General features: G+C 41.3%; 1 protein-coding gene across 2 annotated transcripts in view; it reads right to left on the minus strand.

Annotated features, from left to right (window-relative positions):
- Positions 1-14,668, minus strand: part of GAN (gigaxonin) — a 39,880-nt gene that overhangs the window by 15,777 nt on the left and 9,435 nt on the right. For both annotated transcript variants that reach the window (XR_004061069.1, XM_030955885.1), the window contains exons 2-9: positions 10,434-10,548; positions 9,250-9,600; positions 8,582-8,799; positions 7,596-7,717; positions 6,989-7,101; positions 5,780-5,929; positions 5,281-5,417; positions 4,668-4,796 (exon numbers count right to left, since the gene is read on the minus strand). Coding sequence is in view for 1 of the 2 variants with exons in the window: in XM_030955885.1 (XP_030811745.1) it covers positions 4,668-4,796; positions 5,281-5,417; positions 5,780-5,929; positions 6,989-7,101; positions 7,596-7,717; positions 8,582-8,799; positions 9,250-9,600; positions 10,434-10,548 (1,335 nt within the window). In the remaining variant the exon portion in view is untranslated. The remainder of the gene's footprint in view (positions 1-4,667; positions 4,797-5,280; positions 5,418-5,779; positions 5,930-6,988; positions 7,102-7,595; positions 7,718-8,581; positions 8,800-9,249; positions 9,601-10,433; positions 10,549-14,668) is intronic.

Consider the following 14,668-nt stretch of genomic DNA (forward strand, 5'->3'; position numbering starts at 1 on the left):
TTATCTTGGAGACAGCAATCAATTTTTAAAGGGCAAATGAAAGGATTGGCTGCCCATTATTTTGTCTGTGCTGTACACTGAAGGATTAATGTTCTGCACAAAGCAAGGAAATGGTTTGTAGCTGTCATAGAGGAGGACAGATGGACTAACAAGAGAAAAGGAGAAGTTCCCTACACTGGTTTAGAAACTCTCACAGATCAAAACAACTTGCACCATATTTCATTAGCTTCCTTCCCTTACTGTAGGAGGAGGGCACAGCATTTTCATTGCTTTTTAGCAGCAAGTGACCTAGAATTCTGAAAACTGAGTAAGTAGCAGAGAAATGCAGAAGGAAGACTGGATTATTATTATTTTTTTTAAGTTCTAACTATAGGACCAGGTTAAGGAAGGGAAAAAACTCAAATCAGGAGTTTATCTGCACTAGATACTCTGGGTTTTGGCGTTTAAATAGAAAAACCTAAACCCACAGGGTGAGACCCAAGCATTTTCATACTGTGCATCACCAAAGGACAGTATCAAAGTTTCTGTAGCTGCTTGTGAAAATTCATCCTCAAGCTTTCTCAATGTGTATGCTTTAAAAAACAGGCAGCACTTTTCAGGAACACTCACAGCAGCTTTAGCAGTTAAAACTAGGAAGGAACAAAGACAGGAAGGGCAAGGGGTCACGTTTCATCAGAATTTGACTAAGCTCCAGCTTAATGTGGGTTGTGCCTGCTGTTTGAACAGTATGGAAAAAACACCATGACCAAAAATTCATAATCTTCAGGAATCTGAAAACAGTCCTTGGAACAGAAGTCTTGCGTACTTCCCTGGGATGGCTCCACTCAAACGCAGTCCAAGAGGAGCAGGGGGGAGGCAAGTCCTGCTGCAACCAGGGGCAGAAGTGATGGGTCTGAAACAGGAGCAGGCTTCCACCCCATTTAAAAAAAAAAAAAGGAAGGAAGCCTAATTTCTTTCCGTTTTAAAGTGAGAGAAACAAAATGATCCATCCACACTGCTGTAGATAACGAGTGGGATGGAGGTAACTGCTTTATTTCCAAGTGGGAAGTAAATAAAGATGTGATACAGAGCCAACATATTCCAGACATGTCACCTCAAGATCACCCCAGCTGAGAAAGGAAGCTTGGAAATGAATGAAAATCCACATTCCTCTCATCTGACAGTGCTGTCAATCAATTTGCATAAGCATTTGCTTTTAATGAAATTTCTGCACACTGACTGGAAAAATGTTGCTAATTACACATACTATGTTACAAGACTGTTTAGTTCACTAGTTATATGCTGCTGAAAGCTCTTCCTTATTTCCAAGATGTTCCAGTAGCAAAAAGAACATTGCAAAGGATATTTTACCCAAGTACTGCTGCTGAAAATTCTCTCTCACTTTTATCCCCCTTAGTACCTGCAAATTTTCGTGATTCTTTTTTGAATCATGAGAAGAAGGAAGAAATCCTACCCCACTTACAGACCACCAGGGAAAGGCAGCAGTGGCCACATATCAGCAGATCTTGCAGAGAATCCTGAAGTCAACTTGGGCTGTATTAAATATTTCCAACCATCCACATAGAAAAGAAAAAACCCAAGTGTGTACAGACATCATCCAATTCTCCACTCACCTACACGGTGCAAAAAGTGCATTATAAATTATGAACCCTCATAGAAAGTCTGACCCATCAAGGTCTTGAGTGTGTATTTAAGACTTCCTGCTTTTTATGGAGTAGACCAACACTGGATCACTGAGTGAAGGATACCTTCACATTTCCATCTTCCATTTTCACATTCATTAAATCTGTTTTTAGCTTGATCAATATTTAAAAAAACAGGATACAATGCACACAAAGCTCAATCTATAGACTTTGAAAAAAATCTACATCCTGCAAAAACCCTGCAGTCTGACATACAGCTTTTTCTATCTTTGGGTTCACTTAAATCCACTCATGCACATGACTCTAAAGACAGCCTGACAAAATATTTAATAATTGAAAAATCTCAGTTACAGCAGCACTTCAAGTATGAGAATTATTTCCTACATTACCCTGCTCACATTCCATGTGGATGGTACTATTTTGTCTCACTTCATTTATTCTATTACTCGTTTATACAGCACAGCTTAACAGGAGTCCAGTGTTTATTTTTTTGCTAGTGTGAAGATCTCAGCATATCCCCAGTCTTTGAAAAGTCTGCGTCATGGTTAAGAATAACAATTCTGAAAGACTCTGTACTGTGAGTTATTTTGGAGTAAGTTGCTGTCAAAGTAAACAATATTAAACAAGTCCAGTCCTTTAATCCAATTCAAGCCAGAATTATGGCAGCTTACATGAATTAATATGTTTATATACTGATGTGAGTACATCCTTAGACATTCACTCTGGAGTAAAACCTGTAACTCAGACACTCAGGCTCTGGGTGCCTGGCAGGATGCTGGAGCCTGTGCTCTGGCAATGAGGCCTGAGGCACACATGGAAATTTGTGCAGATGACACAGGTGTGCACTGCTGCACGTACCCCAGAACCAGCACCATCCACAGCTGAACTCACAGCCCAGAGAGTTCTCTGCATCCACACAGAGAGTGAACATAATGGAGCTCTCCACTTTTAAAAACAGCTGGAAAAGCCCACAGCTCGTTACAAAGTATTGGCAAGTAACTTTTTAAAAAGTCACTGTGAATTTTGGTTTGAGACTGCTAGAATTGATCTGCTACATAGAGCTCTGAGGGTACTGAAACTTGGGACAACTGACAGACCCTGGAGCTGAGTGCTGGAACATAACACAGAGACACTGCACCCTCTTCTGGCTACAGCACCCCTGGGCTGAGCTGGGGCCTCTTAAACCCTGGGAGCAGCTGCCACCATTCCAGCCTTCCCTGGTCCCCAGTCACCATAGAAACACCCCAAACCTGTGCCCTGCCTGCAGGTTCATGCTGAGTTACATTTCCAAGCTCAGACTGGGCAGTGGCAGAGCAGAAAGGCAAAGTCTGGTATCTCAGCTGCCCTGCCCATGAGCCTCCTCCATCATCTCCATCAGCCAGCTCTGCTGCCTGCCCTGCCCTGTGCCAGCACAGCCTCACACCACACAGCCAGCACTCAGAGCAGCTGGGGCAGCTGCAGCTTTATCACTGCTCCACTGGGACCCTGCAATGCTTGGGGATGCCACCAAGCAAAGACACAAAGCCGTGGCACTGTGGCAGGTGTGGCTGTGCAGTCAGCAGGTGGCACCATGGCAGCGCCCAGGCTGGGCCCTCCCAGCTCCCCAAACTCCACTGCACGGAAATTCAACCTGCATCAACCAGTGAAACAGGTCTGCAGCCACTGCTGGGGAACCGTGAGCTATAACCTTCTGAAGAACAGAATCAGACTGGAAATATTTCAAGTAAATCAGCTGAAAATAGCAAGTAGGAGAGAGGGGAGCACTTCTTTCCACAGTTCTTTCCCTTTCAAAGACCTCTTGCAAAACATTAGTAAATTTCTGCCATTTCCCCAGCCTCCAGAAGGCTAGCAAACACTAAGGGAGCAGCAGCACCAACAGCCCCTCTGATCTGGCTTCTTCTTTTAACCAATTTAAAGGATGTTTTTCTTCAGCTTCATTTGATTATAGCTAGTTTAGACATCACTTTGAACAACAGAGAAGACCTCTTCATACAGAAATTAAAGTCTCTTTACAGCCATATCTTGCAAGAAAATTATATAATGAATTTACATCTACTGTTCTATTTTTGTGTCCTTTTATACAGGTCACTGTCATAAATCAGTCTTGATCTTCTAATAAAGACATGCTAATCTCCTTCACTTGTCAACAAGCCTTGAAACATCTGACCACAAAGTCTTTTTAAAATTTAATTTATGAAAGAAGAATAATCCAATTTACAGTTATATGCAAGAAAAAAGTCACTGGAGGAACCAAGCTTGTCAGTTATGACTGGAGAACAAGGTGACTAAACAAAAAATTCAATGTAAGGTAACATTTTGAATGGTTACCACATATAGGGTGGATTCCACTACCAGAGCCAAGAGATAAGAAATTAAGTAATTGGATGCAAATTCAAAAGAAACAGAAGCAGATGAGCCATGCAGTGTGGGGAGGTGCCTGTGGGATGTATAGCATCCATAGTGTCTTTCCTATGGCAAAAGCCTACATGGATGCCATCAGCTACAAATGCTTGGAACAGAAACACATCAAATTTCTTATCTCTAGTTTAGGAATTCCCTAAGCTGCAAATCTTTGGAGATAGGGCTGGATCATGAAGAAATATCCCTGTACATACATACATTCCTCCACAGAACCACGGCATCATTTAGGTTGGAAAAGACCTGTAATGAGCACTCAACAGGGAGCTGTGGGCACGAGCAGGGGTGGGAGCAGCAGTACCCTGCACCTGGGGAAATTGCAGAGTGCAGGGGAAGAACCACAAACTCCCTGTGTGACCAAGGTGCTTCTCCTGTCCAGGGGCACTCAGGACCTGGTGGCTCCACAGAATTAGGCTTGGCATGTTAGAGGGAAAAGTGGAGTGGATGGGCCTTCAGTGACAGCCAAACTGGGTGACAAAAAGTGAAATGAGCAACAGGCACATGGCACAGACCCCGTGTGAATCAGAGTGCAGGAACAAGGGGTGAGGGAGCAGGCAGATGACTGGATGGCAAGTTATTGTCTGTGTTTAGAGCTGCAGCAGTTACCTTTTAAACTCATCATGATAAAATTCTGATTTGCACGTCACCATCTCACTGGCTTGGCTGTCGTCACGACTCCTGACCCCGCCAAATACATAAAGCTCAGAGGCAACTCCACAGGCCACTGCCCCAAATCTGAAAATCCAAACAAGGAAAAAATATTAATGCCATGTATCAAAACCCTTTTGCATATCCCTCTGAACTTTCTTCATCTTTTACTCTTTTATTTATTTATACACACAGATGCCTTAAATATCCAACAAGATGAGTCATGGATATTAATTGTAAGCACCTAATTCAGATCACACAAAAAAAAGCCCCGTAAAAAGATTTCTGTCTAGAAATACTGTGAAGTTCCAATTGAACTATCATTTCTTGTTTTCACTTTGCATCAGGGAACTAGTGCCTGTAACATCAGGGCTATATTTCTACAAAATTTGTATTTATTGCTCGGATGCTTGTCTTTACTCAGCCACATGTTAACTACAGGCCACCATGACTCAGAAAGACCTGGTGCGATTCATAGGCCATCTTCTCAGATTCATCAGAAAAAGGACACTTTCCTCCCATCAGAGGGTTGGAAAAGCAACCTAGTCCCCTCACTTCCATTTTCCCTCACCTCCTCTCTTTGAGAGGACAGATTGCTGTCCACTGCTGAGTCCTGGGGTCGTAACACTCCACAGATTCAAAGAGTTTTCCATAGGAGCCTCCACCCATTGCATAGATTTTCTTCTTCATAGCTGCATAGCAGCCAATCTTATGGAAAAAAAGAAAAATATATCTGAAATGACACGCAAATGTATTGAGAGCTCAGAGCTGTCTATACACACACACAGAGGCATTTGGATTGTCTATAACTCATGGCAAACAATGTGAGGCATAAAAATGCTCAGGCACAGTTTTGTTTTGGAGTATAAAGAGAGAAGAAGCTGCTCACTCTCATTTAATTTTGAGAGTGAGCAGCTACAGCTGCTATTTGCTTCAGCTTCTACTTGAAGCAAAAGATTAAAATACATATTTTTATACATATATATATATATATACACACACACACTCATATATATCTGCCTTGACTATTTAACAAGAAGCAACACAATAATATAGGATGTAGTTTTTACCTTTCTAACCATGGTCAAGTCTGGCTGCTTGGTCCAGGTCCGGCTATAAATATCATAGCTCTCCATAGAGATCAGCTCCCTTTCACCATCCTCACCTCCCAGAATATACAGAATCCCATCAATCTCTACCACACCAAAATTATGTCGTGCCTAAGGAACATCAATAAAGTCAACATTGAAAAACATAACTGCCATTGTGAATAAATGAACACAATCTTATTTTTCAGAGTAACTGTCTGCAAAGTGCTATTGGTATTATGCCTGGCTTTTTTTTTTTTAATGGTGAAGCCCTAAATTTCATAAGCATAAGATTATTAATTTAATCAACTAAACAAAACAAAGGGTATCAAAAGAAAAAAAAAAAAAAGCAGAGCAGCAGAAGCCAAAGAGACCACAGAGAAATCTAAGAACAGAGCCTGGCCATATTTCAGTTCCCATAGGGGTGGTCTCCACAATGAAGCTGTTGCTTTCAGGTCTCTCTAGCAGCAAAGCCTGACCCATTCTCTGTGCAAAGGCAGCTCTTCTATTTTGTATGTATGAGCCCAGCTACCCCTCAGTCTCACAGCAAGCATATCACAAGCAGGAAATTTAATGCATCATAACTAAAATTGTAGTCAAATCTACATGCCTTTGTCAACCAGAGATTGCAAAGAAGAAAAACCTGTGGTAAACAATTTCTTAATAATCACCCTGTGCTGATTTACAAAGATAAAAACACAGGTGTATTAAGGATCTATGTTTACAAATAACAAACTGTTACTTTTTGATGGAATGTAATTATGAAGAAGGAAGCATTAACTCAAACCAAACCTAAATATGTCTGTGCAAGCCAAGTTCTGTATGTTGGCCAGTCCTCTGTCCATCTTTTCTGCACAGTCCGATCCCTTTGTCCATCTCAGAGGTCTCTTGTTTTAGAAGGCCAGTATACGCAGAACATTAAGTATACTATAGGACTGATTCATTATGAAATTCCTGAAATTTTGTAGTTCATCTTACAGTTAGCTCTTCACCAATTGTTTAGTTTTTCCAGATCCAGCAGTCAGCATCAGACCACAAGAACAACAGGATATAAACAGAAGTCAGTCTGTAGCGTGATTTGGAATGTGTAAGATGCAAGCGACTGGAGATTCAGAATAAAATTTTGCAGAAGAAAAGGAACATTTTGCCAAAGTAAAAACTTAAATCCCAACAGTTAGATAGAGATCTTGCCTCATGCATTGGTGGTAAGGAACTCCATGAATTGGTGTCTGGATCATATTTCTCTCCAGAGCTTAGCGTTCCCTTGTTTTCATCCTGACCACCAAGCACAAATAAAAATCCTTCTGTAAAACAAAATGTAACATGATCTTAAGAACAGGACTCTCAAGAAGAGGACTCACACCTCCACACTGAGCAAAACAACATGACTGGTGAGCTGTATTCTGGAATTCACCAAGAGATCCAGACCAGTCACAGGTCAGACTCTGGACTGGAAAAGGTAAAGCAAATACATCTGACTCAAGTCTGCCCCTGCAGATACCCTTCAACATTTTCAGTGATGCAGCAACTGGAATTTACCTAAAACATTAAATACTCCTGGAGAGACAGATGTAGCAGATTCCCACAAAATGTTGCAGGAATAGTGATTTTAAGACACTCAGATGACAGGGATTTTCACAGAATCAAGTACAGTTTTGGGCAGACAAAGGGGAAGCATGAAATAACCCCAGTGCAGTCAGTTTTGAAGAAAATATATTATTATAAGCTGTATATCAGATTTTGAGGCACTGGTAAGTTTTCATAACATTGACTCTACAAAGATGAAGTTCCCCTTTACCTGCTGACAATACTCCATGATTGATCCTTGGAATACTCATAGGAGCAAGTTCAATCCAGAGCTGTCTATTGGGATCATAAAGAGGACACATACACCGCATCACTGAGGTTGGTTTCCGTGATCTGAACACAGGGTGGGGAGGGAACAAACAGAAACAGAAAGACAAAGACAGAGTTTTACGAGTTCACTGTTAACAGCTCGTGTCCAAAGCTGGCTTGTTCTTGTTTTCCTGTATATTCATCACGTGGCATTTCCCTGGTAAGGAGAAGATCCCCAAGCCAAACATGTAAATTGAGTTTGTACAGACCTGGAGACATAAAAAGCTGATTCACTTCATTCCTACTGTATCTGCCTGTAACCTTTTTTATGAACTTTGAACAAGCTAAGAAGAACTGATAGACAGTATTAGTAATGTCTGAGTAAAGTGATTCACAAACTGACATGCAAAATGTTATCTGAGTGGTTTACTACGCTTCTATAAAGAGCTAACATATAAATGCTAAATTTATTTAAACAGGACTGAACCCTCCCTTCTGCTCCAGGGGGTACTCAAGAAAAGAAAGGAATTATTGTGTGGAACAGGAATTTTCACCTTATCTCAGATGCACCAATAATGACTATTTTTTTTTTGGAACCACATCTATTATAAACAAAACAGTTTAAAGCACATGTTCATTACCCCTAAGGTTTGATAGAGATGCTTTTCAGATCATCAGAAATGATTCTGTTTTTAAGTCTATTCAGCGTAAAAAAATCTAGCCAATACTTACTGAACAAACAACCCTACTCAAAGTTTACTACATGTTGAATGTCAGAAACAAAATAACTATTTATTGTTGAATCACTCCCAAAGGTATTTTAGGTGTGTCTGACCAACCTAAAACAAACTCAAATGATAGAGTAACAAGCAATAGGTGCACACATCTGTGTTTTCAGAGCTGTGAGTGCTGGCACTGGGACCAGCTGCCACACCACTGCACACTTACACTCTCTCTTCCCCCCCAACAGTCACGATGCACTCGGAGTAGCCCCGGGGCTTGAAGGAGGCCAGCATGGCCTCTCCCTGCTGCGGGGGTGTCAGGGGGATGTTGTTGCACTCCTTGACGATCTCGCGCACCAGCGGCTCGCTCATCATCTGCTCGCGCAGATACGCCGCGTCCAGCCCCGACACCCACACTGCCGACATCACATCCTTCATGTGGACCTGGGGACATGCACAGACACAAAGTCACCCCCAGCACGGAGGCACCCAGACATGCAGATGCTCCTGTGCTTAGCAAATACTTGAGAGTTTTTGATACTGGCGAGTAATAAACTATACAAGAGAGTGTTAGTAAGAAAACACATCAAGTCCTCGAAGTTTCTCTATAAACATGCTACTTGCTCTCCCATCATCCAAACAAGATTATATCATCAAATGTCAAAATGGCGCTTTTTTTTCTTAATGCCTATTAAATAATGAAGGCAGCAGATAATATATCAACCACACAGCTTTCACCCTTTTACTGTAATGCTGTGATCTGCATTTCAGGCAAAATTCAATAAATTCTGTCAGATTAGTCCTGAAAGAAACAGATCTGTTTCAAGTTCCCACTGATTAGAATGAACACTCCAATTTGTGACATTCAAAATACAAACATTTGGATGTTCTGACCTTTCTGGATTCTGAATCATGAGAAATCCACCTAATCACTGCTTCAAAGACGTATCTTTCGTTTCCAACATTGAGCTTTTCCATCGACAGCACTTCTTTCAGTTTTTGAGGAGTCAGTTCCAAGAATTCCTCTGTGCTGCTGACATCTCGAAAGTGAGTTTCCAGATACTCTGAGGCAAGGTAGTGAACATGATGCAAACAATAGTGCAGTGCAAAGTCCCGAATACCAATACAGTTCTCAGCAGCTATGCAACCTTCTAAAAACTCACAGCAGAGAGTTTTTAAGTCTGTAAGCAGCAGGAGATCAGCTGCCTGTACCACATCTTGGATAGTTTCTTCATTTAGCCTGATCTGCAAGAATTAATTTAGAAGTTATAGCTACTATCACTCATTTGTTCCATGACATGCCTGCATTCATTACACTCATTCTCAGCGGCTGAAAAATGGAGTATTAAAGCCAGTGTAAGAATCAGGAGAAACTGATATGACTGCTAACCATTAATTAATTAACACAGAGTTGGAAAGGCATTTGCTTGACAGAAGGTGTGCAGCAGAAATTTTGATAAGTTCCTGAAGTAACCAACCATAAAATTGCTCATCTCATCCAGGAACCTAAAATGAGTTTTGCTGTAATAAATAAATAAATTCTTTTAAACACTCATGTAGGAATGAATTTCAAGCCAAATCTGCCTTTTTCTGCTGAAAGCTAAACTTGTTCGTAATCTCAGTGTGGTTCCAAATAAACTGGACACACCAACTTTAACTCCTGCCAAGGCTCCTGGCAGGCAGATGTGACAAGAGGCCAGAGAGGTGGGCACGAGGGGCAGGGAGGGAGGGTGCCTGGTGTACTGTAACCCTCAGTGATGGGGTCTCCATCTCTGTGGCTACCAAAGCAGTCCTCTGTCACAGCTGACAAACACTGCCTGTTTTAAAGCAGGTTACTGAAGGTAGCCACCAATTTTAATACAAGGATTTGACATTGACTCTAAATTTTAAAGTCCTCCCCTGCGACACAAGAAGAGGAGACAACTCCTGCAGAGCCTACTGCTCTACTTCATAAGCACAGTCCCACTCTGCAGAACCTTCATCACAAAGCTTTAAACTTCTTTCAGGATAGCAGTGTTAAAACTCAAGTTATTTTGCCAAATAGTCCAAGTGAGGTTTAGGGGTTTTTAATACCATACCTGCCCACTGAAGATGTAGTCTAGTATCTCTTTCATGATATCAACAGATATTCCTTCAAGTTCAATCTTGTATGTTGAGCCATCATCCTTTGGAGGATTGTAATTCAATTTTGTTCTAAGAGAAGAGAAAAGGAAAAGAGCAAAGTTCAAAATCTGGGCATTGGTTGCTGTCAGTTTCTGAAGAATCTGAGATCTCAGAATATGGATCTCTTGGGCCACAACAGAGATGTTAAAACCTTTCAATGTGATGGAAAAACTGTCCCTTGAATTACCAGATAGGTATGGCCTCTGATACGGCTCATCACATTTCCAAACTGAACAAATCTGTCAGCCTTGCAAACTACCCAGGCCATCAAAGAGCCAAAGTATGTTTTATCCCAGCTCATTCATCACAAGCATTCAAAAACTTCACTCAGACTTTCTAACAGAACAGCAGCTCTGCTGACAGATGAAACACGAGAATTTGCTTTGATAAAGGTGGGAAAAAACCCAAAGCAAAACAAAACCAAAACTTTTTTTACCAAGGAAGAAATAATTAGAGTTAGAAGATGTGATCAGAATATTCACTGGCAGCACAAACATTTGGATTGCATTTTGTGTCATTTATGATGTTATCAGCCTAATGCTGTGCCTGGCTGTAACCAAGCCGTGCACTCACAGTTGCAGGGAACAGCCCATGTGCTGCTCAGCAGAGCTTTAAATATTCATCTACATCAGTGGACACTTCACTTACAAGCCATTTCTTTCAACATACCAGGAGCACTGTGATGTGCCTGTGAATAGAATGGTGGAGGCTAGGGGAAAAGGTGAGGAAGTAATAATAGCACAGCAGACACTTTGCTTTCCACCAGCTGTCACTGCAAACACTTCTTCCAGGAGAGACAACTTTAAGTGTTCAAAAGGGAGCAGCATCCACCAGTTTGGTGCCAACAGCCACAAGAGCTAATAAAAGACCAGTTTTTAACATATTTTTCCACATTTTGGTCAATGAAGAATACATTATATAAGGACAAGAAAGTTTGTTTCCGTACTTCTGTGTATATATAGTGACCTACATCTATACCACAGCACTCTAAAATAAAGCTTTTACAACTTTTTAACATTCATTTGAATATATCCTTAGATAGAATCTGTTTCTTAATGTGAAAAGCTGTGGCTTTGCTAAGCTGAAAGTGTCCAGCCTCCTGCTATCCACACTCATGCTAAGCAAATACATAAATAGGTCTTAGCTAAGGGCAGATTCTGCCTCACTTACTCATATCAGAATAAATTAAGTTTCTCACAAATTAAGCTGTAACACACATCAAATAAAACCTTAGTCTGTAAGGAGCTATTTTTAAGTGTGAATAAGGGCAGTAATTTTAGCCCTTTAGTTCATCATCCTTGTGGTCCTGCCTTCACATTCCTTTTCTACTCTGCAGAACACCCGGAGATAGCGGTGCCCATGCACCAGGGCTGGAGCTGCTTCACCCTGCCTGCACAGCACCTGGCACAGGGTACAATACAAATAACAACAGCAACAGCGTGGCGTGGGTTAGGAAATTGTTTATTTCCTAACACCTGGAAGCAGATTAGGAAAGTTATGTGACTCCCATTAAAGCTCATGCTGTAATAGCAGGCACTGATTTACAGCTTGTCAGCTGAAAACTCCTGTCCCAAATGTACATTCCCAGCAGAACATACAACGTGTACCTCAACCCGAGCTATCCTTGCCCATGTGCAGTGTGCATTTTCCATGTCTACAAGCTCCAAATGAGCTACAGAACGTATACACACAGGGCAATGTGCCTTTACACTTCTAACAGAGCAAAGGCTCCTTTACACACATTTACAAATCTATCCAAACTACCTCCATTCACACCGGAGCTCTGGGATTCTTGGTTTGTAACAAAAGGCATTTCTGGATTCCTAGGACAAAACTCTGTTTTCTTTTAATTTAACATAAAATGTATCAAGTTTCACAGTGTCTGGCTTCCTTCAGCAGAAAAGACAGTTGGGTGATCCCTGGATCTCACATGAGTCAGGTACCTGTAAGTAGCTGTTATGATCCAATACACAGCAGTATCTACACAGAACCCGGGGTGTCCAACACATTGAGGGGCTTGAAACAAGTCCAAGGCATATAATAAGCATGTTGATGCCAGCACTAATGGGGAGATTAGGGAAAGGACTTGTGCTATTTATCACCAACTTTCATCTTAGCATCACCTGTACACACCCAAGCTAAATCACCTTATTGCGTGGACTTTACACTGACGCCTCCTGGTAACATGAAAGTGTTGTTCAGAGTTTTTGGGTCTTATCAGGGTAGATGTTCTAATTACTGTGTACTTTTTCAGGCATCAACAGTTCGTGAGCTTTAAAGAAATGACCTAGGCCCTCATGCAAGGCCAAAACACAAAACCAAAGCAGAAAAATAACCTTGAGAACAAATCAAATTACTTCAAAGTTACAGACGCTTGTATCTAGGCAAACATTCATCTTATGCAAATGCTTCCCAGTTCAGATTAAGTTTTGTTCCTATCATCTGTCATGGGAAGCAATAGTGATGCATTTGTCACATGATTTTAATTTTTTGGTTAATAAAATATAAGGTTATTTATTTCAGTACAAGTTCTTCTGAGCTATGCCAAGAGAGCAATTCCCAAAGGCAGCTGGAGGTACTCCTTGTTACTCACGTCAGAACTGCAGGACAGCTACTGCCTGTTGGGAAGAGGGGAGGAAAAATATGATGCAAGGACGTGTTATAACCAGGTTTGGGGCTGGAAAAGTTTAAGGAAAAAAAAATCATGAGTCCAAATGGAAAGAAAGCTGAAGGAGGAGAGAGAAGTAGGAGGTGTGCAAGCAGAGGGCAAGGAGCCACATCTCCTCTTGCATCACCCAGCACCAGCTGTGACCTGCACCCATACCTCGCCTGCAAACTGAGGCCTGGGCATCCCTGTCATAACACCAGAGACAGAACGAGAAAGTTTCCAAACATATTTGTTCCCAGCTCAGAAAACAATGGGCAGCACATGGAGAAATACTTAACCCTTGCCCTCTCTCAAATGTCACTTCAGAAAGTAAGTTAGCAGCTATGCTTAAGCAGAGGCTTTCCAATCTGTCAGCATCCCAGAAGGAGGATGCCTTCTTTCTGCCATGCTCCTCCTCAGGGTGATTTATTCAGCCTGTGATTTGTGTGGCTCAGAGCTGGAAGTGGCAACCAGCAGCCCAAGGTGCAGAGATGGGCCAGCTGCAGCACAGCTGCTTCTAAAGCAGGCATGTGACAGCTTCCTACTGAGGACAACATTTCTAATTACTTTAAAAGCACTCCAAGCTGCCAAACCACAGCTGAAAAGGCTGCCTCAGTCTTCCTTAATTCAGATGGAAGACCAGAACATCAGAGATATAGAAGGAAATAACCCTCCCAGCCAACCAAAATCCCCACAAGTTGGGAGCGGAGCGCAGGCAAGACAGAGCTGGAGGAAACGAAACAAGGCAACTTCTTCATCCCGTTTTCTCAAGTAATTTAATTTTGAGCAACTTGACTCCATACATGTTTTAAAACAATAATTTCCATTTTTTAATTAAGATCATGATTGTAAGTTGAAATTGCTTCCAGTAACATGAAACTGTTCTATAAATGCTCAGCATCCACCCCAACATCTTGTGCCTCGTCAGGAAAACTGCTGGCACACACAACACCCTGAGCCAGTGGCATAAGAACAAATGGGTTGATGTTGTGTTTTGATGTTGTCTGTGTGACAAATTTAGAATCTGCTGTTCCACATCACTTAAGGAATACAATCCTAATGAGTCATCTGAAATGCTCTACATGAGGCAGAATGAGGATAAAAATTCCAGTACCTCTTCTGTAGAGGTAAGCAGTATAAGCAAGGTGAATCCTCAAAATGAAAACACAGGCTCAAGAACCAATGTTGATACTGCTAGGAACAACAATTTACCTCTAATGACATAAAACAGATTCAAAAAATAATTATTTAAAAAAAAACAAACAAAAAAAAAAAAAAAACACAAGCAAAAAGCAAAACAACTGGTAAATTAAGACTGTCCACAGCTCTTATTAGAATTAGGATGGAACTTCCAACTTACTCTTATTTTAAAAGAGCAGAACAAATCAAAGCACACCCAATACTTTGGTTTTCTTACATTTTAGAGTTGAACGTTTATAGGAGGGGAATAATCGCTTTTAAATACTCAACTAGACAAAACAACAAACAAAATGAAAATTCAGA

Source organism: Camarhynchus parvulus, chromosome 11, assembly GCF_901933205.1.
Source record: "Camarhynchus parvulus chromosome 11, STF_HiC, whole genome shotgun sequence".
Taxonomy (NCBI): domain Eukaryota; kingdom Metazoa; phylum Chordata; class Aves; order Passeriformes; family Thraupidae; genus Camarhynchus; species Camarhynchus parvulus.